Source organism: Falco naumanni, chromosome 2 (genome assembly GCF_017639655.2).
Source record: "Falco naumanni isolate bFalNau1 chromosome 2, bFalNau1.pat, whole genome shotgun sequence".
Taxonomy (NCBI): Eukaryota; Metazoa; Chordata; class Aves; order Falconiformes; family Falconidae; genus Falco; species Falco naumanni.
The window spans coordinates 48,170,093-48,195,137 of NC_054055.1; the positions used below are offsets into that span (position 1 = coordinate 48,170,093).

Genomic DNA, 25,045 nt, shown 5'->3' on the forward strand with positions numbered 1-25,045 from the left:
AAAATCAAACTCTACTATAATACAACAAAGCGGAAAACTATTTTAGCGTGAATTCACTCTTTGTAGAAAAGTGCTTCAGGATAACTCAACTCTTACGGAATGCGGAAAAAAAAAGTATTTCCACTCAAGCTGAACCAGACTTCCTATTTCTAAAGTATACAGTATTTATGTAAAACATAGTTCAGGAATACACATTAAGAAATTTATCTGCAACTAATTTAGGGCAACACGAATGCAACTGATCAACTGAACAACAAAATGCAGGCAAGAAGCCAAGATCAATGCATTTAGGTGGACTGCTTGGCTTGAAATGAGTTGAAGAGACATCCTCTACAATTACAACTCCACATGAAGTATTGTTACCTTTGTATGCTAAGTACACCATAGTATCTTTAGAGTGAATTTTACTTGTCTGATTCCACTAAATGCATTAACTACCATACTGTAAGGGGGCAGGGGGGAAATGCAGTGAATGCTTCATTCATTTCAGGTCACGTAAATTTTCCAACAGAAGAGATATGTACCTAGGCAGAGGAATCTTGTTACCAGGTAAAACTTGTTGCCTTTCTGCCAAAAGTATTCTCAAATGAATGTTATAAACACTGAGGAAGCCTGTCCTCTAAGGTGCTAAATAGATCTGGATTCATGAACTCTGCTACTAAAGTAAGCACATCAACAACTCCATGAAAATTGCAACCACTGGGCAAAATACATAACTCACAACTACAATTCAGACACACCTTTCCCACCTCATCTCTCTTTGTCCTTCCTACACTGATTGATTTCCACTTTTATCTTTCCACAAGTACTGCAAATTTCAGACCAGGTAAGAGAGTAAACATTTACAGCATCACCTCTTTAAGGGACATAAAAGCCCAAAAAAGTTTTTATAGGAAGACTTTTCATAGATTCACATGTAGTGTCAAAACTCATTTATTTTTAAGACTTATTTCTGCATTCTTCTAACAACTCAGGATCCTGGAACATAACTAGTTATTTTCATGACTGAATAAATGGATCCTATTACATTAAAATGAAAAACACAGAATAGCAGCTTCTGTCTTATGTGGTTGTATTCTTATAACAATTTAGCCATCTGCTAAGCTAAGTTTCAATATATTATACTTGATAAAACTAACCTTTAACAAGTAAATATTTGTAGTTCTGAAACAAAATATTGACACAAGGGGGTTTATAATATTATTAATTCTATCAAAATTAAATGTGAGAGAAAGAGAATATGAGACATTCTCTTACCTTTTCAGTTGTTGGAGTAACTGGCTTTGACACAAAACCCAGTCTATCCTTCACAGATAATTTAGTCACATTCTAAAAAAACAAAACAAAATACAGTTCAAATATACTTTATGATTATTTTACTGTTTCCTGTGTAATTTCAAATGTTAGGAATTTAGAAAAAACACATTTAACTGATAAAACCACGGACTTTTGAGAAACAATACAAGAAAATAATATTAAAGCAGCTGATAAAGTGAATTTTAGATATTTGATTTTACAGTTACTATACATCTATAAATAGATTGGATAAGACAAAGATTAATTTGGAATCAAAGATTATGCTTTATATTTTTTGCAAGGAGTCCATGACATGCTAGCTGGCATAGAATTGTTTACACAGGCCCTTTTAAATACACTTAACCTTCTTTTTTTTAAAATCTGCTATTTGCAGGTGTCAATTGCAGAAAGTTTTTGTTTGAATTTAAAATACAAATGTTTTCGGAAGTGTGGTAGTCTTCCTTTTCAGAAATAAAACCAAAGTAGTGGCACAATGCTAATAATGACATACTTTTAACATGATAAAAAACTATAAAAGGCTATTTCTAATGGGATTAATATGCCAGATCCTATCATTAGTCATATTGGTACTGTGATTGCATTGTTCCTTGTACCAAGGGTTACATACAAATACTGAAAACACCCTTAGATTTAGATGCTGACCATTGGCCTCTAATGATTTTAACCGCTTAACAGATAAAGTACTAAAAAAAGGACAGCTCTTAGTTATTTGGATAAAACCCAACTTTATTTTGAAATCTGAACACTGCACTTTAAGACAACAATACTGAAATAGTTTCAGAGCCTGCTGGTTTTGGGTTTTCTTTAACCTAAGTAAAAACTATGATACTAAAAATTAAGTACCATGCTTGGGTAAGCGTCCTGGTTTCAGCTGGGGTAGTTAATTTTCTTATTAGTAGCTGGTGCATCCCTGTGTTTTGGATTTGGTGTGAGAACAATGTTGATTACACACTGATGTTTTTAGCTGTTGCTATGTAATGTTTACACTAAGTCAAGGAATATTTAGTTTCTGAGGCCTTGCCAGCAAGAGGGCCGGAGAGGCACAGGAACTTGGGAGGGGATACAGCTAGAACAGCTGGTTCTGAACTAGCCTAAGAGGTATTCCATACCATGGTGAGCAGTGGTACTGTGCATCACTGGTTCTCTTTTCTCCCTTCCCTTTGGACTGCACTCCTTCTCCCTCCTTTTCACTGTAAGTGCTATTATTATTATTGGTGGTGTTTTTTTAAAAAATTTTATTTCAGTTATTAAATTGTTCTTATCTCAGCCCTCGAGTTTTACATAACTTTCTGATTCTCCTCCCCGTCCCTCTGGGTGACGGGGGAGTGATCAAGTGGCTTCAGGTACTTAGTTACTGGTGGGGGTTAAAACACAACAGTAACAAAGCCAATTTTCATTGCACTGAGGAAAATTTTAATGTTAAAACACCACTCACAATCAAATGAGATGTACATATAAGTAGTAAATGTGTACTTGCACTACATGAGTAACTAATGTATGAGCATTCATACACTATGGAACCTATTACATGCAAGAAAGAAAAACATGCCAACTGATTTTTTGACAGTCGTAACATACCTGAGTGACTTCTGTGTTGGCACTCTGTGCTTCTGCAGGCTCAATATTACTTGCAGGTACGGGACCTAATCTCTCCTTGACTGATTGTTTCACTACTGGTAAACTAGGTTGCTGAACTAAGGGTTGTATAACCTGTAACAATGCCCCCCGCCAAAAAAAAAAGCACATTATTATATTAACAACAAAAGGTTGCTACATATGTAGTTCAATAAATACCCAACGAAATTGCTGTAATGGCATTTTGATTTACATCACTTCTATCATTCAAAAGCTTTTTTCACTTGATGGCAAAAATACACACTTTATGATATTTAGGATGTTATACTGGCTATGTAGTGCATACAGCAATAATATCTATTTTGCACTTGTAGCTCACAGAAGTGATCGAACAACTCTGATCTATTTCTATTAATCATGTCTACTCTGACTACCTTAATTTCAACCTTTTAGAACTGAATAAAATGTGATAACCAGTCTTCTGACTCCCTTCAGAAGTCTTTCATCATCAAGCATTTGACTATGGAAAGGCAGAATACAAACTTGTACCATAGAGACTCTTGCTTTTTACAGCAATATGTCACTTTTCATCTCCTACGTATTTAACTTGGAGAAAACAGAAGGAAGGATATGGAGACATGCACTCATGGGACTGAGGAAAAAGAAAAGAGCAAGCTAATCTTTGAACCTACCATGGATATGCCCTGACAGCTAGCACCTTGCCTTTTTTTCTTTGACAAAAACATTAATCACATTTAAGACCAAAAAACCATGCTTCCAAGCAAGCTTCCTGTCATATTTATGACCCTCAAGAGGTCACCTAATCCATTCCCTCACTCCAGGACAAAGTCAGCTATACCTAAACCATTTACAGTATCTACCTATGTAGTTCTTACAAATTTCTAATGAAAGAGGTCCTATCGCTTCTCTAGGCAAAAGTGTTTCAGCATCTCCCAGCATTAGAAAATTTTAATATCTAATGTAAATCTCTTCTGCTGCCTTTAAAGCCCAGTACTTCTTGCTTTTTCTACTACAGACAGATGTAGAGAACACATTATTTCTGATTCTTGGCAGAAGCCTTTTATTTGTGGATTAATTATGGTTGACTCCCACCACCTTTACTAAGTACTTCCACTTCTTTCAGAATTTCCACAGTAAGAAATTTCCAAAGTAATCCTGCTGAGGAAACATCAACGCTCAAGAAATTCTGCAGGACCAGATACTAGTGAAGGGGCGACTTAAAAGCCAACTGATTTTTTGTTGAAAAAAATCCAAAAGCCTGTCTTTAGTGCCTGATGAAAAAAAAAATTGGCCAGAAACCATTATAAATACAGGTAAAATTCATTCAGCTGCAATTAATTAATACACCAGAAATCTTGATAAAAATTCAAATACATATAGTATGTGAAGTACTGTAAGAAAAGAGCTTCCCTACTACTTGTAGATATGATATCAAATACTGATTTCAATGAAAAGGGAAGAAAAAATTCAGGTTCCTGAAAGGATTATGAATTACAAATACCTGTTTACAGACTGAACAATTTGATAACTGTTAAATTCTGGGATAGAAGAACATGAAAGCGCTGCACTTAGAAGTTTAACTTCCTGTTTAAATTTTTCTTAGCACTGTGTGCCCTCTTTTGCCTGTAACAGACTTCAAACTGCAGTCTCCTCACACACGGCTGAAAAGTTGTTCTTTGTGAAGTGGGAACCCTTAATACTGTCACCTGGTAGCAAGGGGAATTCATTCTCTAACCATCAAGTTTAACTTGCCGAAGGTGGTATGTTGGGAAGCTAGTAACATCACTAAAAACACTATTTAAAATTGATATTCTGCAAAATCACAAATATACAGATACTTGTTTGGAAACACACAGTTAATACTCCGAAACTGTTCAAGCTATCCTTCTCAAGAGAGGCAATGTTCCTATGAATGCAATGACATACTCCACTGCCCTCTTCTGGCTGATGAGATGTAAGTTGAGCTTAGAAAATAAATACCATTTTGTGCTGGTTTTGGCTGGGGTAGAGTTAATTTTCTTCATAGTAGCTAGTAAGGGGCTGTGTTTTGGATTTGTGCTGGAAAAAGCGTTGATAACAGGTGAATGGTTATGTTATTGCTGAGCACCACTTACACAGCAGGAAGGCCTTGTCTGTTCCTCACACACCCCACCAGCGAGCAGGCTGCGGGTACACAAGAAGCTGGGAGGGAACACAGCTGGGACAGCTGATCCCAACTGAGTAAAGGGATATTCCATACCATATGATGTCATGATCAGCAATATAAAGCTGGGGGAAGAAGGAGGAAGGGGGAAACATTCAGAGTGATGGTTGGTGTTTGTCTTTCCAAGTCACCATTAGGTGTGCTGGATCCCTGCTTTCCTGGGGATGGCTGAACACCTGCCTGCCCATGGGAAGTGGTGAATCAATTCCTTGTTTTGCTTTGCTCACATAGGTGGCTTTTGCTTTACTTATTAAACTGTGTTTATCTCAACCTGTGAGTTTTCTCACTTTCACCCTTGCGATTCTCTCCCCAATCCTGCTATGGGGAGAGTGCACAAGTGGCTGCATGGTGCTTAAGGTGCCAGCTGGGGTTAAACCACAACACATTTTGAGTAGCACTAGTTCAGATGAAGCATCAAGGATATTTATAAATTTTAATTCAAAACTCAAATCTAAAGGATGACAATTGAGGAGATGGTGAAATGGGTTTCGTTAAAACTGCATTTTTGTAGATAAAAAGCAGGGCATTTCTTACAAAAGAAAAAGAGGAGGGAGAACTGTTAAAATGCCCTATAGCAGGATTGCTATGGAAAACTGGGTCATTATTTCTGAATGATGATGACATACACCATCCAAAGTAGGAATGTGAAACAGAGCAGCAATTGAAAGAATCCTCTAACAACTCATTTACTCATTATATCAGCATATATAAATAAGTGTTTCTTCTACAGAGCCTGCTTCAGATTTTCTAAGCATAGACTGTGTTGTTCCACAGCAACAGCAAATCCAATAAAGCAGGATACACAAGTATTTAGAAAGACTTGCCACACCATGAGCTAACTGACAAAACTCTCTAGTCAATAACTCAGATGACCTCGGAGAATCGAAGCTTCCGCTTATGTTTGAGTAGAGCCACTACTCCTGCTAACAAATCTGATTTGACTTGCCACAGGTTACAAACCTAAGCTGCACAACAGTAGTTGCTGCTTCATATTCTTAGAAAGTTGCCAGTGCTACTATGCACATGACAACTACCAATAGGTGCTCCACTGTGCAATTCACTCCAAAAATGTGGAATACAACAGCTTAGTTGGAAGGGACCAACTATGATCATCTAGTCCAATGTTGCCTGATCACTTCAGGGCTAACCAGAAGTTAAAACATATTATAAAGGGTATTATCCACATGCCTCTTTAGACACTCCGAGGCTTGGGGCAGCAGCCACCTCTAGCAAGCAGTGTGTGACCACCCTCTCTGTAAAAAAATGCTAATGTTGTCAGAACCTCCCCTGAGGCAGCTTTGAACCATTCCCAGGCATCCTGTCATTGTATGACAGGGACATCAGCACCTTCCTCTCCACTTAAAAATGTAAAATGTCCCTGAACCACTCCCACAAATCAGTCTCTCTAATGCAGCTCTCCTCTTACATTGTTTGCATGTCCTCTCTCTCTACATATATATGCATGTATATCTGTATATACATACAGGTACCTTTGTGTAGAACAAATTCTACTGGTACTTTCTATAGCAGTATGCATGCTCAACAGAAAGAGAAAGGAAAAGACTAGATAAAACAAGCACCTTTTGGAAGAAAATAGAGATTATCTTACAAGAAAAATATAACTCTGCTGTCTTTCTTCTCCTCAAAGAAAAAGCCTATACCATTTCAAGCAGAATAGGTATTACTCAGCAGACAGAAGCATCAATTCTTGCTTCACATGAGATGACAACAGAGTGGAATTTTCTGTAAGTCACAGAAGGGCTTTCTTTAAATACCTTCAGTCTTATCTTGCTAATCAACTCCTGAACTTTGTATCTGAGGTCAAAGAATCTACAATTAAAAGAGTACCTTTTGGAAAAGACTCACATGAAGTGTTCATTATTTCGGAAGTACCTAGTTCATTTCCCGTAAACATTTTTTAAAAATGTTTAAAAGATTGTATCTGACAACATTTTAGATAAAATAGACTTAGACCCTCTACCTTCTGTGTAGTAGTTTGGATTTGTGGTGCACTGCCTTCTCGATGCCAATAAACTTTAATAAAACGATTATTTAATACTGCTTCTGTACTTGATATAGCTTTCTTTGCTTCCTCATGTGTGGCAAACTGAATAAGGGCACCTTCTGGATCACCTTGATATGCAACCTAAGATTTAAAACAGAAGAACAAAACTTACTACATGTAAGATTTTCATTTGTCTCTCAATTATTGTAAAATCATTCATGATTCTGTTAAAAGTGCCTGGTGTCAAGAAGCAACCTCGAGAATAAGCTAACAAACTTTAACAACAGTTAAAAAAACAACCAACCAAACTGAGGTAAAATACATAAACAGTCAAACAGTATTTCTAATTGTAAATAGGAGTACTTTGAAAGACAAGAGGAAGCATCACTGAAGAAAATTGCTACAAAAAAAACCATGCGTCAGTTAGTAAGTGTCCTATCTAGTATCAGAGCTAGACAACAAAGTTCGTTTTTGTTTTCCTCCTTTGAGCATTAACACACTATTTTAGACTCTTTCAAAGGACAAAATTACAACTTTGGGAAGAAAAGCATAGCTTGCAATATCTATCTGCACATCAGTCTGCCTCTCTATATACATCCACACACAATTTTACTTGCCTTACTGAATCGTACTGCCTGCTAATACACCCATATTCTTAGGTAAACTATGGAAAGGCTTAAGAAATGTTTAAGAGCAATTAAGAAGGATTTAAATTATCTCCATGTTCAGACAGGCACAGGAGCTTTATTCTGTACAGTATCAGTATGCACAAAACCATTCTACTACACCTCTTCAACCTTTCAGTAAAAACAAGAAAGCATACATAAAATCACAAGCTAACATCTGAGGCTTGTTGATAATGATGCCTGATGAAAGATCACACTAAGTAGCTTAGAGACTGTATATAAAATATTGACATAACACATACAGTCTGCAATACGTAACATCAACCTAAATTAGGTCCTAGTTCTTGGTATTTACTTCGTATCTTTCTCTAACTGTTTGCTTATTTCTGTTTATATATGTGGGTCACTCAGATACACCACAAAGTAATTATAAGGGACAAACCACCACTACTGTGGGAATAGAACGCAATTATATCACAGGGCTGCTTTCTGCATGAGAAATATAGGTTTTCTGTATTTACAATTTATCTCAGAGACAAAGGGTTTATGAAAAGGGGTGAAGGGAAAAGACTTACAATCAATTTTCAATGTTTTAAACAATGTATCTTAAAAGTCTTACCTGTGATGAAAACACTTGTTCAAAACCTAAAAGACTAGAACATTCTATTTCTGCTTCTTCAACGACAATTTCATTAAAAACAATGAGATCATGCTTAAGAAACAAATCAGGAAAATAGTAACAGTTTCAGGGAACCAGTTAAAAAAAACAACTGGCATTCTCCTTTCAGTAACTACCTCTATCATTAAGTCAAAGCATACTGCCTTCTCTTTGTTGACTCTTACCTGCAAGTTGACCAAATTTCCAAACTTACTGAAGTGCTCATTAAGTTTGCTGATATTGTTAAGTTCTGGGGGAACTTTTCTCAATTCAAGTTTTGTATTTTCACTCCCAAATTGCACCTTCTTCTGGAAACCTGGACTATTTGTTCTGTTAAAATTTTGCCTGCAACAAATAAAAATCAAGCCAGAAATCCATAGCAAGCTAGCAAAGACAATGTGAAATTATATAGTGTCACAGAAGCATGTGTGTATGAGATACTGAGAGAAAGATCTGTGGACTTAAAAAAAAAAGCTATTAAAAAAAATGTAGAAGAGCACAAGGCACACAAGTTCATACACCTGCAGTCTTCCCCACAGATACTCCCAGCATACTGCAGCACGTAAATCCGTAATTCACAATTATTTGCATTTATCAGTGAGTCCTGATTTCCATGTCCGGATTTCCAACATCTCCAAAAACTATTTCGCTGCTATTCCACAGAATCTCCCCACTAACATTTCAAACAACTATTACTTCAAGGCTCTTCTCAGTCCTAGTAATCTCTTAAAATCCCTTCTGACCTTTTATCACCCCAGGTATATCTGGACACTAAGTGCTTCACCCTCTATTTTCTGTCAGTTAAATACTTGGCAACTCAAACCAAAATAGCAATGATACAATTCACATTTCAAAACTAAAATCGGTCATCTCTAACAAACAACCCACTGCAGCTTCGCTGAGATCATTCCAGCTCTCAGAGTAGGTCGTGGTATCATCCAAAGCAACTTCGGCTACCTCTGTACTGCCTTTAAGAGAAGACAGTCAAATACAGATCACTCTATAGTGTGATTTTAGTACAACTCACAGTTTAACTTGCTTGCAGTTTATAGAGATTTCTGTGTATTTCAAATTACAGGAAAGAGCTTCATAGAATTCCAACTATTAAGCCAACCTTGTGTTAATGATCACTCACTTGTCAAACCAAGTCTTCTTTGTAGGAACTCCACCATCCCCTGCACCAATTGTTCTTTTCCTGGATTCAGCATCTACCACTATTCTCATACTATTTTTATTAGGAGGTTTTTCTGTAAACAGATGAAAAGATTTTACAGTATTTTTTGTATTTTCTGTGTATAGTAAAAAGGTATTCTGCTCACGCTGAATTTGCATTGAAAAGCACAATTGTTTCATTTTGAAATTACTATGATCCTTGTTTCAACTGAATCAAATCTTGGTCACAGACTTTTCTCTTTACTATCAATAGATGCTGATCAATAGTGACAGATCAAAATAGCTAATAGCTTTCATTTTGTCACAGTAACATCACACAAGGAAAACAAAAGAGGTGTGACAGAAGGCATCTGCCTCAAGATGACTACACTCACTGATTCATGATGTCCCGTACAATACTCTGAGGCTCACACTATTTAACATCTCTATTCTACTATTAGATCACACACATAAAAATGCTCATGATAGGAAAGTTACAGTACTCCAGAGCACTAACACCTAGGAGCAAGATTTAGGGATAGGATGGGAGAGGAGTGGCTCTTGCTGAAGAACAGGAATCACATTGAGGGACTCCTCACTGAAAATACACCAACAGAAACATATTAAGATTAAATACAAATACATACAAATGTAAACAAAACCACATAAAAAAAATTGGTTTATTCCTCTTCTCATTTTGTATGCTGCTGCTACTACTTCTCAGGGCCACAGGAATTATGAAGTTAAGATTACTCATATGTAACTGTCTGCCACCAGATAAAAATGGCTTCCTCCTTTCTGCAGCAAAAATCATCCTAAGATTCTGTTACAGCAACATTAACTTTTTTCTGTATAAAAGATATACTAAGTGACCAGTTATTACACCTAAGTGTAAACTGTGCAATGCTCCATCAAGAGATTTCATTTTACCTGTGAAAATGCACACACAAAGCAACTATGAGCATAAATTAAAAGTTCCCTTAATTTCAAAAGATTTTACAAATTGTAATGTTTTCCAGCATTACATCAACCTGAAAACTGCCTCAACCTGAATTAACGTAAGAAAATCAGCTAAACTAAGCAAGTGTAGCTTTGAGAGCATACCTCTGGGTGGTAGATCCATATCACCTGATGTGAGTCCTATCAAATTTGGTCTTTGGGCATGTACTCTATGTCTATACATAGGTCTTGAAGTATTTGTTATACTTGGAGCTTCTGGATTATAGCCATCTGTGTCATACGTTTCTGGTAAGAAAGAAATTGTCTAATTAAAATAAATTGCAGTTGAAACTCCTAAGGTTTCAAATATAATATTTAATTACAAGATACAGTTACAATGAAGAGTTGTATAACAACTATCCTAAAAAAATGCCATGCCAAGATTTCTGCTTAAACACAATGAGAATATTATTTCACAGTCAAGATTCATGCTTTACATTCAAATTTTATTTCTGTCCCAAACTAAATCAGAAATAAAAGTGTTAAATTACTGTCACAGGCTAAATGATGCCAACTTATTCTCCCAAACTATGAAATTATAATCTCTAAAAAGTACAGTATAATATGAATCAATGTTATTCTATTTAGCAAACCTTGTGGGCAAAGCCTCAGTACTACACCTGCTGTAAAAAGAGAGGGTGGAGCAGGAGGCGGCTGGTGATGAATACCCGTTGTAACAACAGTAGGAACTGAGCTAGTTGCTGAGTTTGGTGGGGCATCCATGCCAGCAGGCTGCAATGGAGGAAGTGGAGGGGGTGGTCCTGTCAAAAACGAAGGAAAACACTGCATTAATGTATTATCCACTAGATTTACATTACACTCAACTCATATGGAAATGGATCTGAAATGTTTTTAAGGCTATTTAAAATAAAAGGGGTGAGAGGTATGTATACAGACAAGATAATGTACTATTCATTCATATGAAACCACCCCTACCAGCAAATGACTCCAAACTTAATACTACACAGAAAAGCATTTGAATAGTTTAACACTTCTCCAAACACCTTCTTTCTATATGGACAACTTAATTGCTAACCCAGTATTTATCTTCACTAACAGATCTTTAATGCTTTATAAATGCCTCTTAAAGAAACAAGATTATTTTTAAATAGTCTGTAAGAAAAAGATTCTGTGATAATAACTAACTTGACCAAAATTTCCAAACGTCCAAGAAACAATCTACAACTCTGGTGGAAAAATCAAAGGAATCCTTCTTAAAACTGAGGGATTTGGTTGGATGGTTTGACATTTTTTTTGTTTTGTTGGTTTTTTTTGTTTACAACAGGTAACATGACACTTTCAAAACGGACAGTCAAGCCTGACCCTGAATGTAATCATTGGCCAAACCATGTTTTAGAAAAAGATACAAAGTAAGATACTTGAACTTTCCACACAGATCTGGAAATCGTATGTCTGGCAGAATCCATCACCCCAGCAATACAGTTATTCTCTATACTAAGTGAAATAAATCCATTCAGATCTTACTCAAATATACTATCGACTGGAAGTGAAAACAGTTTAAGAAACTTCCAAGCAATATCAAATATATATTATTCTTGAATAATTTTACCAAGTGGGACATCTAATTTAATAAAAAAAGAGAAAGAAATAAACACATAAAGCTAACGTAACAGTTCTTAAACCACACAAGGGAACTGAATACTAAACTGCTATTTTATAAATGAGAGCCAGGAACACAAGTCTTCATATCATTTGTAGTGCCTGAGCCAAAGTACTTTCCAATGAAAGAGTGAACAAGCTGGAGATTTTTCTTTCTTGGCTACTTTACAAGCTTACTTTCAAAATTAATCACAAGTGACATTTTCAGGTGTAAATTTGATGTAGTCATGAATTTTCTAACTTAATCATTACAAATTAAATGCCAAATATCTGTTGTTTCCAGTATCTTCCCTTCTTCTCTAACAGCAGTGTTGCACAACTTCTATAAAACTGAAGGAATTGAGTTCTGCCATGCTATACTTTTGTTTAAACACAATTAAAATATTATTGCATGTTCAAGATTCACATTTAACGTGAAAATTTTACAACCACCAACTCTGCAACAATTACTATTAAAAAAAAAAAAGAGTAATTCTGGGGTAAGCTATGTCATTGTAGAGCACAGTACAACTTTCTAAAACATAGCTGGCAGTCTTAAAACAGCTTTTTGCACTGTATACAACCCAAGTAACATTGAGGCTTTTCTACTAAAAAATGAGATTTATTTTTTTAATTACCTGTTACAGGTGGAAGGCTAGGTGGTAAGGGGCCTGGTGGTGGTACTGGAGGTCTAAGATTAACAGGAGGAGGGCTCAGAATTGGTGGAGGGGGAGGAAGTCCAGGAGGAGGTGGTCCTTCAACAACAGGGGGTTGTGCTGGAAAAGGCAGAATGCCAGGAAGATTCACATCTTCTACCACTACTGGGTCGCTTCCATGATCAAAAGGGCACATGTCTCCTCTCATACAGAAACCCTTTTCTGAAACATCAAATCCAAAAAGAATTGTTAGTATTCAACAGCTGTAGTTTGATTCAGAGTAGATATGAGACATTCTACAGGTAATGCAGCGGTTGGTATATTAAGAGCTTCACATACCAGCAGAAATTTACATTAGAAAATGAAATTGACCATTTAACTCTACTTTTAACAGTCAGCACACAGGAAGATTGTAGCAACATTCCAGCAGAATAAATACAGGAGTTAAGACTTTTCTTGAAGAATTAATTCTGCACTGAATCGTAACAAACTGTGAAAGCAAAGAATAAAATCTAGATGTCATCACAGTAACAAACCCAGTGTTTCTAAGTAAAAAGTGTAGATACCAGGATTGAGAAACCCCTATTAAAGCTGGAATGTATAAGATTAACTTCTAACATGAGAAAATTCAATTCTTTTCTGTCTCTTGCAATTATTTCAGGAAGAATTAGAATATTCTTCCAGTTTAATGCAATTATGTAAGATCAAAAATTCTGTTACTTGCATATATATAAATACGTATGTAAATATACACACACATAAATAAAAATGAACACACATCCAATTATTTTCCTTTACATGCAAGCAAAACATTGAAGTAGGTCCAGAGGAGGGCCACAAAAACATGATCAGAAGGCTGGAATACCTCTCCTACCTATGAGGGAAAGCTGAGAGAATTGAGGTTGTTCAGCCTGGAGAAGAGAAGGCTCTCAGAAGACTTTATTGCAGCCTTGCAGTACTTAAAGGGGGGCTTATAAGAAAGATGGGGCCTGCTGCGATACGACAAAAGGTAACTGTTTTAAACTGAATGAGGGTAGATTCAGATTAGATTTAAGGAAGAAATTCTTTACTGTGAGGATGGTGAAACACTGGAACAAGCTGCCCAGAGAGACTGCAGATGCCTCATTCCTGGAAACATTCAAGGTCAGGCTGGACAGGGCTCTGAGCAACCTGATCTAGTTGAAGATTTCCCTCAGTGCAGGGGGGTTGGACTAGATGATCTTTTAAGGTCCCTTCCAATGCAAACCATTCTACAATTACCTGTTTAGCAACAGATCCCACAAAACCACCAATAAAATTCAATTAATATGGGGGAAAAGTTCAAAACATCCTCTAGTAAAACAGGAAGAAAGCTAAGTGTCCACTTCCTCAAAACATGATGCAGAAAAGCAGTCTGCTTTACCTTATCTTCAGGAAGAGTTACAGAACATATAAATTGTAACATTAAGGAAAACCAGAAGTTCTGCAGAGGGTCAAATAGAAAACATGAAAGTACAGATAGGAAGAGCCGTATGTGGGAACCAGCTTGCCACTGAAGAGGTGAGCTTATAAATTTGGAAGACACGAAAAAGCCATGAGAAAAGCAAATGGAAGAGACACCTACTGAGAGATTTTAGTAACAGACAGAAACATAGGGGAAAAAAACCCAAACAAAAAGTAAACATTTGAGGACAATTGTATCACAATTTTCAAACACCCTACAACTTGCTTCATACTCAGAAACTGGAAATAAGCTATTGAAGACAGACTGTTATAGGCACAAAGTCCCAGTGTCATGCCTGGAGATGTTATTTCAGAAGTATACTAGCCTGCACGTTTCATTCCTTTCTAAAAAATCTGTACAGTTGGGAGCATGACAACATTCTGCTGCTCAGCTTGCATCAGAAGACAATTCCACAACAAAACTACACTTTTACAACTCTACCTGCTCCACAATATTGCTGTGATGTATATTGGCAAATCTATTCTTCACAAGTACAAGTCTGCCAACACTTGAGAGCTCGTTACTTAAAAAAAAAAAATCCTAATCAGAGTTCTGAACGTAAACTGGCCTACATCCTGAACTTGTCACTGCGGTATACAACAACAACAAAAAAACTAAAAAAAAAAAAAAAAAAAAACTACAGGGGAAATTTAATCTCTTCCAAGCTAACAGGCTGACTGGCTGAATTTAGCTAAGACACTGCCAACTGCAGCAGCCTCTTGTGTGGATTTGGCACGAGACATGCAAAATGATACCTTAAGACACAAATAAGCACAAAACCCTACCCAATTTTAAGCAACAGCTACACAGAAAAAATAGGTTAACATAAGCATGGGAAATTGCAGTTCTAGAACTTTCTAGTTAAAAATTATCTTAGATAGGATGTAATAAAAAAAAAGATGAGGTCAGTAAGGTGCTAATCATGGTTGAAACCATCAAATACAGCATTCGGCTTGAACATAAGACAGAAAATCTGGGTAAAATTAGATTTTTTAATAACTTTAAATACAATTATAAAATATATTTCATTTAATCAACTATTCATTATTTGAAACAAATATAATTATACACATTTAATCATACATCACGCATATTAATCATTATATAATTGTATGCATTGTATTGCAAATAAAAATTAAAATGTCCTTCTTATTTATGAATTAAATATTAATATATCATTATATATAATAAATATACTATTTTTCAATCTAAGTCAATAAAAAGCGGGATAAAATTTGCATTCAAGAATTGTGTAGTGGAAAAAAAACCAGTAAGAAAGGAGATCAGAAGAAAGGAAAACTACCTCAACCTTTTCAGAAAGTGGCTGATCATAGCTGCTGGAAGCAATTAAAAAAATACAGACTTACCATCATAATCTCTACAGCGCTTCTTTGGCAGCGGAGGTCTTCCATAGGAGTTGTGGTCCAGCTGCTCTTCATGGAACTCTGACCAGCTTTCAGTAGTGTTATTTCCATGATGAGCAGGAGCAATAACAGTAATAGTGCTGCTCAGCGTAGGGACAGGGTAGTGGCTGGATGAAATATTTGTCACAGAAGAAACTGGAGTATAATTGTTCTCTAATGGATCTGTTCTATCCATATCATATTTTGGCTTTCCCAAATCCCTTTCTGTTAATATTGGGAGGGAAAAAAAAAAAGTTATATTGGATGATTCTTTCTGCACATTTTCACCACAAGCAGCCATCAACCTGTGTTAAGTATCTTTATTCCACATCAACTCAAAATATGAAAATCATAACTGGAAAGTCTACAGGTTGCCCAGAGTGCCTGTAGAGTCTCTACTGTTGGAGCTACGTATAATAACCCAACTAGACAGGGTCCTGAGCAACCTGCTCCAGTTTATCTCTTTGAGAAGGGATGCTGGACTACATGACTGTCAAGAGGTCTCTTCCAACCTCAACTATTCCATGATTCTACATTCCAAAGGTTTAATCAGAAAAATAATAATCTTAGAAGTACATAATCAGCCACTGGGGTATTTCAGTAACAGCTATACCCACAGCAAAGCAGAAACCCCCTACCTAACTGCACAGTACATCTTCTGTAGTGATGCATATATTTTAAGAACTCCAGATGGAAAGTTAATTCTTTAAGTTATTGTATTAGTTATTCAGCACTAACATGACGTTTTATTATGAATACATGCAAACTATTCTCTGAATTTTCCAATAACACCATCAAATAAACAGTAAGTATCCAGATACATGTTTAGAAAACAACACAAAAGTGTTGTTTTATGAAGTAAGTTGGTAGACTCAAATAACCTCATATTAAAGCAATACTAATAAAAATGTCTTAAAAGAAGGCAGGTAAGTGTAGGTAAGACAGGTTTTTCTTAATGTGCTTAGAAAAATAAACAAAGATTTCACTATATTTTCTATATTTCCACTGCAATTTATGTAAAATAATCCTTAATTGAAGATTTAATCACAGTATAATCTTTCAGTTAAACTGCTGCATGCTGTTCAACTTGCTTGTTCATAAGTCGTTTGTAAAGTATCTACTAACATCATTTCAGGAACTCTATTCCTACTTTTAAGGCTGAGTTAACTAGGCCCATTCTACAGGAAAAAAAATAATACACAGGAGACTTAAACCAGACTACTTTTACCTCTACATTGTCTAAGACAGGCTAAAGATATAAAGTGACTCTCAATGCTCTTGTCCAATTTATCAGTAACAACTACTGGGGGGAAAAGCATTCCTTTCAGATGAATAAACAGCTTTGTTTTTAAAGTTTAATTTGACAAACTACTGTACTGAAGTTTTAAGTCTTACAGATATGTGTGCAAATGCAAATATTTACCGTAGTAATTTCAGCTTCTCCCTACAACACCAAGTAGGGGACAAGACAAAAAGAACACAACTATACTGTTCTGTTTGACAAGTCATTTGCTGCCAAACAGGTAATTTCTGCCAGTTCTACCTCTGTAGATAGGTATTAATTTCTGTATCTTCCCAAACCAGATTCTGAGTTCCTAAAATGTAATGAAATGCAATTAACTCTGACTTTTCTGCCTCTCTTGTAATACTGCTTAGAAGTGCCCAAGACAGTCAAAGGCATTAGAGAAGAATGGTGGGAAAGAGGGCAAAACAAGCACTGAAAACATAATCACATAAGCCTTATTTCCACAGAAAAGCAAGCTATATTTGAACAAAGAAACAAGAACAATAGAGGAAATCTTGGTACATGTTGAACATAGTGTTTAAGTTTAGTGTCTAAATTTTGTAGGAAACATTCACCGTATTTTAGAGACCAACTGTTGGTACCTCTGCTTCGTGTTCTGCTCCGGCTTCTGCTCCGGTCTCGATCTCGGTCCCGCAACCTCTCTTTGCTCCAACTTCTACTTCGACTCCTGCTGTAGCTCCGACTCCTCCCTCTTCTTCTGTTGTATCGATCCCTATAAGAATCTCTTCTGGGAGGATTTCGGTCATAATCTCTCTTCCGAGAACGTTCATCTTTTTTCCTTTCATCACGGCTTCTAAACATGTAATTTTGTAAGTTAATTACAAGAACTATGAAGCCATTAACTTAAAACTTGAACTACCATTAAAAACCTTAAGAAATGGCAATGAAAATTAGAGAAAAGCTACAAATGGAATCTAACTATGGCCCTTGCTTTCTTCTCAGAATATCTGAAAAATTATTTTATTTGGTTTACATAGTTTAATTTTACCATGCATAAGATTTTAAAACATACATAAAATTCTGCTTCTGCCTAATACCACACCTTCCCCAAGCTGGAAACAACAAAAAAGTGACAGTTACTGAAGGCTTCTAAATTAAAATTCACAGAATCACAGAAGAGTCAGGGCTGGAAAGGACCTCTGGAGATCACCTAGTCCAACCCCCTGCGAGAACAGGTTCACCTCAATCAGGTTGCAGAGTTGCATCGAGGCAGATTCTGATGTCTCCAGAGGAGACTCCAACAGCCTCTCTGGGCAGCCTGTTCCAGTGCTCTGGTCACCCTCAAAGTAAAGAAGTTTTTCCCCATATTCAGAAGAAACTTCTTGTGTTTCAGTTTGTGCCCACTGCCCCTTGTCCTGTCACTGGGCAGTACTGAAAAGAGCCTGACCCCATCCCCTTGACACTCCCCCTTAAGATATTTATAAACTTTGATAAGATCCCCTCCTCTCAGTCTTCTCCAGGCTAAACAGGCCCAGCTCTCTCAGCCGTTCCTCATAACAGAGATGCTCCAAGTCCCCTAACCATCTCCACAGCCCTCTGCTGGACCTTCTCCAGTAGCTCCCTGTCTCTCTCATCACAATCCAACCTCAATACCAAGCAGTGAGTGTTTTAATATAAACCACAGATCTAACATAAAAATTAATCATGAAATTCAAACATGATAGCTGTGCACAACTGTTTACACTGTCACTTACACAGCTGCCATTTAACTACATATGCATAAAGGCAATAGAAGTCTTATTTTTAGGCTTTTTAGGTGACCGTACAGAAAGAAAATAAAGTAATCTAGTAACACATAAAAATCCAAATCCATCTACTGATACGAGAGGTTAAACAAATGGTATTACCTGGTATCTCTGTAGCGAGAACTTGACTGAGGAGGGCTGTGATTTAGTCTTCTAGAAAACTTTTTCTCTCGCTCTTCCTCTTTAACTATCTGAATTTAAAGTATGTACATTAGATCAAAACACATCTACACTATAATGGAGACGTCTGCACAATCAAGTAAAACCAAACAACTCAAAAAGCTGAGAAAAGTCAGCAGTAACACTGAAAACTGAAACAACATTTTTGCATCTAATGCAATTAGAAAATCTTCATAACATATTAGATTTCTATTTCTAGGAATATTCAAAGCATGGGTTGGGAGACAATAAAGCAGAATAAGCAATCCTTATAGTGCTGCACTGAAAACACATCTGTTATGTCTACAGGTAGACAAAAATCCATACTACGGTGCAGTGACACATCTGGGAAGACAGGAATATTCAACAACTGACACACTAAGGTCTTTGATTCAATCAGCAGATTAGCTGGTTCAGATCACAGTCAAACACTTTCACACAGCCAAACCTAGGCTGCTGTTGAAAAGGACAAATCTACTCTTCTGCCTCAAAGAATAATATAAACGCTTCTGTTTGAATAAGGATGTTATCTGGGTAAAGCCATTGGAGGAATGAGGACTGCCATTTGGAATGGCAGGCTGGATTTATGCTGAATTCAACAGCAGCATAATTACAACAGCAATCCTGAGCAAAGAACCAATGTAGGTGATACTGCAACTCCTACACTACTCAATAACTTTATTTACATTTGCTGAGTCAGAACTGCTTTGGTTTAGCTTTGAAGCACCCACTTACATTTAGAAAAATTGCGCAGCAGTATTCAACATACCAGGCAAAAATCTTCTGACATTTTAATGCTGTAGTGTAAGTTTGGGGACTATTGATAGTAAAAAAAATTAACATGATGAAGTTGAATCGCATAAGCAAACTAAAGGAATGAGGAAAAAAGACACATGTTTAAAATAAAATCAATGCTTACCTCTTCCTTTTTTGTCTCTTTTTCTTGGTGCTGAAAAAATTCTACTTTTAGACTTCCTGATGATGGCTGCTCTGGTGGAGGTAGATAGCTTTTTGTATTCACAGCATCAAACAGTTTTTCCACAAATATCTGAGTTTCTAAAAGTAAAGAGTGTACAAATATCCATCATTCAAAATGTCAGTTAACATCCCATTTAAAAACAAGTAATTAAAAAAAACCTACCCAACATTCACCAAATAGTTAAAACAACCAAGAGTATGTTTTAAATACTCTGCTGCTAATTTTGTATTTAAAAAGAACATTTACAGAGTCAAGAAACATGTCAATAATGACATTTCACAAAGGTTTTAAATCCTTGAATTATTTAATGTCTCTTAATAAAACAGCTGAGAAAATATTACTGGAATATATCTGTACAGAGCTCTAGTACTTCTAATCCTGGCAATAAACTCTTCAACATGCATAATTTTCTTCCAGGAATACCAACCGACACAAAACATATACCTGATATATGCATATTGTGCTATACACCCATTTTTTAGAACAAATTACTTTAGCAAAATCGGATTACAAACTTCAAAGTAACAAAGCTAGAGGGATAAATGCGCGATTCTGTGGTAAAAGATTGTTTAAATGAATTAAAACAAGATAGACTTTTCACTCAAGCTTAACTGTTTTAGAAAGACCATACCTTTCTGAAGAAATACATCCAGCTGATCAACACACAATGCCTTTAGTTCCTTTTCACTTTTATCCTTCTTTACCAATGCCAGAACATACTTAGCTAGGGCAGATGGATCTGCATCACATCTACAAATAGATTAATAAAAAAACAAAACCAAACAAAAAAAACCAAAAACAAACAATTAAAATACAGAAGTTAATGTCTGAAACTGGTATGACCAATACATACAGGGGACCAAAACATTTCCTACCTAAGTAACTGAAAAACACTGAGGGGTATTTTTTAAGACACAGTTCAGATTTGTAAGATTGCTGAGTATAACCTTTCTTCTCCAGAAAAGCAATTGCCTAGGATATTTCCAAACAATATTGCACAGAGCGCCTCATAGCAAACTAGAACAAACTATTCAAAAAGAAACCGCCTCAACTGCCTAATAGTCTTAAAAAAATTACAAACACAACAAATAGTCCCATAATTTTCCCATGATGAAATCAGTAATTCCGAGTGTAACACTAAGTGACTATTAACATGGAAATCACATGTTAGGAAATCCAGTCTACCTAATTACAAATGAATACAGCGACACAGAACTGATCTATCTTACTACTACCTACATATGAACATGATAAAAAGCAAGATTAACTGAACAAACTTAATTTTGAATGAAAGGAAATGTAGGAGATCACCATCCATTTTAGGTATCTAAATTCAATCTACAATTAAGTACTGAGCACTTCAGCATAGATGCCGATGGTCTCATGCACATCAACAAAGAACAGTGTAAACTCTATGTCCACACTAAAGTGGAACATTATTCAACGTAACTAATACAATTTTATTACAATGTTTCACAAACAGTAATCTACAATGAGCTTTGTAGTAGTGTAATAGAGTAAAACCTGCAAAAGCAAATGAGAATACTGCAGGAAAACATGTCATACTTCTTAATTCAAAGTCAGTAACTAATGAAATGGTGAGATGCTGTTTTTTCAGGCAGAACAAGATTTTCTTAAACCATTTAATCCCATTATTTCGCATTGACAAAAGAAAGACCTCAGACCCCACAAAACTAGGCAAGATTTAACACATGGGCACTGGTCATGTGTTAAGACACTGGACAGCTAGCTTGTTTGGGTGGTGATCAAAGTTAATACTACTGTTTTAAAGAACTACAAGAGGAAAGCAAAATTCACTGTACATTCTCTCTAACAAAAGCAGCTGAGAAATAATAAAATTAAACTGTGGTCATGGGGTTGCACTGAATTTGAGTATCAAACAGCAGTTCCCAATCTCTTCCACATTAAAACAAGTGAAATTTCAGTTCTGAAGCTTTATGATGAATCTGAATGTTGATCATTTAAATGACATGTATTTCAGTCACTGGACAGAAGAAACCAAATCCATCACCATATCACACTACCTAATTCTCCCCAAAGAAACTATCTCCTGCACAGCAAGCAACATCCTCTATGCAAACATATCCACTAAGCAAAGGAAGCAGATCTGTTGGCAGCCATCCTCAGGAGATCTTCTGGATAGCCTGGGCCCAGCACAAATTGCCCTGAAGTTAAAAGGTCACAGCTTCAAACATAACTTAGCATCAAACGAAACACGGCATCCTCCAGAAAGCCAGCAATAGCAGAATTTCATGCTGTAAAAGCAACTTGAGCAGCTAGGGGACACAACACAGTATTCTGCATTAGTCTGCATTATTTATAGATAGAGGAGATGGGAGTTCACAATCAGTCTACATTACAGAAGAACCTTCACATTACACTGACAAAATGCAAATATATGCCATTAATTGAAAAACAGACTGCACACCAATTGAAAATGCTCCAGAAATGTTTTCCTTTAACTATCACATCTGGTTTGCCCTCGTTCAGATTTAACAATCCTTTATCCAGAAGAAAATGCTGTCCAAGCACCAAGTCATCTTGAAAGCAGGCACATAACATCTACTGCAAGACTGGTAGGTCTGCAGTCTGTTCTATGCTGCTAGCACCTGAGCACATCATCCAAGCAGATTATCTGAAAGCCACATGTTGAAGAGTGTTCATCATAGGCTGCAATGAGGGTTTTCTCAATGTCTGAATTTGCAAAGATATTTTTTTCTTTTACTGTCACGTAATGCAACTTCAGTGTCACTAAAGGATATTTTCAGTCCTCTCCAGTTTCAAGCAGAACCGTGCCTCAAAGTCACTGTGCTATTTTCATATTATCTATCTACAGTCATAACAGGAAAATAACTGGGGGGGACACAACAATTTTCATACGATAATCCTCAATTATTTTCTTCTCCTTTCTATTCTCCACAAAAATAAAATAAAGTTACTAGCTGAATTTTTAAAATCAATTTCCACAAATTTGGTTCTCATCTAATAATACGAACAGTCAGCTGTCACTGTTCAAAATCTGCTACAACTGATTTAAATGACAACACAGACTCAATATTTAGTGGGGGAAAACCAAATAAAAGAAAATAAAAAAACCCCAAGAGTCAGTCTAGAAGGTAAAACCCCACTGCTGTTAGCTACTGCAACATACTTGAATTCTCCAGCTCCTACAGTAGTAACTATACAACACCCTCATATTCAGTTTAATTGATTACTCTGTCATAAGCAGGGCAGAAAATGGAAAAATCTTGTCTGGAAAGCCACCTAGACTCCAAAAGATATAACAAACAAAAAACCCCCAAAACATACAAAACCCCAAAACCCAAAGAAATAAAAACGTTTAAAAATTAACAAATGAATTAGTGCTTTCACCCCTCCCTGTCATAGTGATTTTGGAAATCTTAACAATATAGTCTATCCCAGAATGTCTTCAGAATTTGAATCCATCCACCTAACTCCAAGATACTCTCAAGAAACTACCCTCAATAAAAATGTACATAAATGTACTTCTAGTTTCCAAAACATAGAATCAATTTCTCCTGTGGCACTATCTTACCATTTATCACTCTGTATGCAATACAACCACATATGAACAATGCAAAACAATCATACTGAACTCTCTTACTATTATTCAATATGTAACTGTAGAAATTCCCCTGTACACAACAGGTAGAACTTAACATGCTTTCAAGTTAAAACTGTATTTACTTTGGTTATTCAACAAATACTGTATTTTGAGAATACTAGGAGATTAATTACTTCAAACTGATGCTAACTAAGCTATAATGAACACAACGCATTTTGTGGAAAAATGAGATGGAGAAAATGTTTTTGTAAACTGACAGTATGATTTTATGTGATTTCACTTTTGAAATTAAACTGCAAATGATCTTCACACAGCTGAAGGTTGACTTCTTTTTTCATGTACTGCTTGAAACAGAAGTCTCCTCTTTTATATCTGTTGTTCAAGGCTTGATTACAAACAAATGATGTTTTCTCCGCACTACTGTGAAGACCATGCTTGTTTCTGCAGCTAGTACTTTAGACAGCTTTAACATCATAGCCTGATGTTTTACTGCATTTCAGAATTACAAAATGCTTTGGGATTTCTGGGTGAGTTTTTTGTTTGTTTGTTAAGATGCTGCTAAAATTAAACTGCCAGCAACCTGAAGTTGCGGAAGAGAGTAACCGGTCTCATGAAGAAAAAAGTGAATTTAAACTTTACAGAACTGTGAATACAGGAGGTTTTAATGAAAAATTCTGTTATTTATAGCTATTAAGAGTTCTGGATATTACCGTTAACGATTTGGGAGAGCACTGCTTTTTTTAAAGCAGTTCCTATCTACTTTTTCACTCAAACTGAATTCCAAAATGCTGTGTATAAATTCTCCATTCTTTGGTTTAGTGAAAATCTGCTGGTTTGGATTATAGGGGCCTTGAGTTTTTCTGAAAAACAAGTTCTTATGTTCTGTAGTTTCACAGTATTTTCTTACAGAATAGCAGCCTTTGTGTGTGAATAATATGCAATATGCTTGCTGTATCTTTGTGCTTACATGGATTTTTCCCCCATAAGGCTAGCTTTATCAGTTTTTCTACACCTCTGTCTTCTGTTCTATGCTTTTATAATCAGCATGACTTTATTAAGTGATGCCACTTCAAAGAAAACAGGAAAGGCACCCATGCTAATAGCAGCAAACAGACTGTGAAGCACAAGGATTTATGATGCTACATATCATGCTATATTCTACCAGATTGTAAGATTAATAGAAAAAGGTCCTGAACTGGCAATTCAGAAAAGTGAGAAAAATCAGAATACCACCTACACATTTCAAATAATCTAAGTTGCATTCAAAATTAAAAATAAATCTATATTTAAATTCTAGTGTTGACTGAACAATACATATTTTCAATTGTTAGATGCAGGTTTGAATCCTCAGCTCAACTTGAATATAGTGTGGTACACCACAGACCTGTGCATAAATGGAATCTGTGCATTAAAAGTGTGACAGAAGTTTATGTCTAAACTTCACTCTTATGCTAAAACTGGGCTAACGTTCACATGCATTGAAACATAGAAAACATTTCTCAGCTCTGAATCCCACCATTTACATCCTCTCGACTTTTTGTAGTCATGTGTT

General features: G+C 36.1%; 1 protein-coding gene across 7 annotated transcripts in view; it reads right to left on the bottom strand.

The window, feature by feature from the left end:
• Window positions 1-25,045, bottom strand: part of RBM26 (RNA binding motif protein 26) — a 58,927-nt gene that overhangs the window by 24,851 nt on the left and 9,031 nt on the right. For 2 of the 7 annotated variants that reach the window (XM_040584278.1, XM_040584282.1), the window contains exons 2-14: window positions 20,518-20,636; window positions 19,827-19,963; window positions 18,851-18,939; window positions 17,558-17,796; window positions 15,662-15,922; window positions 12,794-13,033; window positions 11,150-11,317; window positions 10,662-10,802; window positions 9,541-9,652; window positions 8,591-8,750; window positions 7,098-7,262; window positions 2,896-3,027; window positions 1,258-1,329 (exon numbers count right to left, since the gene is read on the bottom strand). In XM_040584278.1, the coding sequence (XP_040440212.1) occupies window positions 1,258-1,329; window positions 2,896-3,027; window positions 7,098-7,262; window positions 8,591-8,750; window positions 9,541-9,652; window positions 10,662-10,802; window positions 11,150-11,317; window positions 12,794-13,033; window positions 15,662-15,922; window positions 17,558-17,796; window positions 18,851-18,939; window positions 19,827-19,963; window positions 20,518-20,636 (2,035 nt within the window). The remainder of the gene's footprint in view (window positions 1-1,257; window positions 1,330-2,895; window positions 3,028-7,097; window positions 7,263-8,590; window positions 8,751-9,540; window positions 9,653-10,661; window positions 10,803-11,149; window positions 11,318-12,793; window positions 13,034-15,661; window positions 15,923-17,557; window positions 17,797-18,850; window positions 18,940-19,826; window positions 19,964-20,517; window positions 20,637-25,045) is intronic. The other 5 variants (XM_040584284.1, XM_040584281.1, XM_040584283.1 and 2 more) reach the window with 3 other exon arrangements.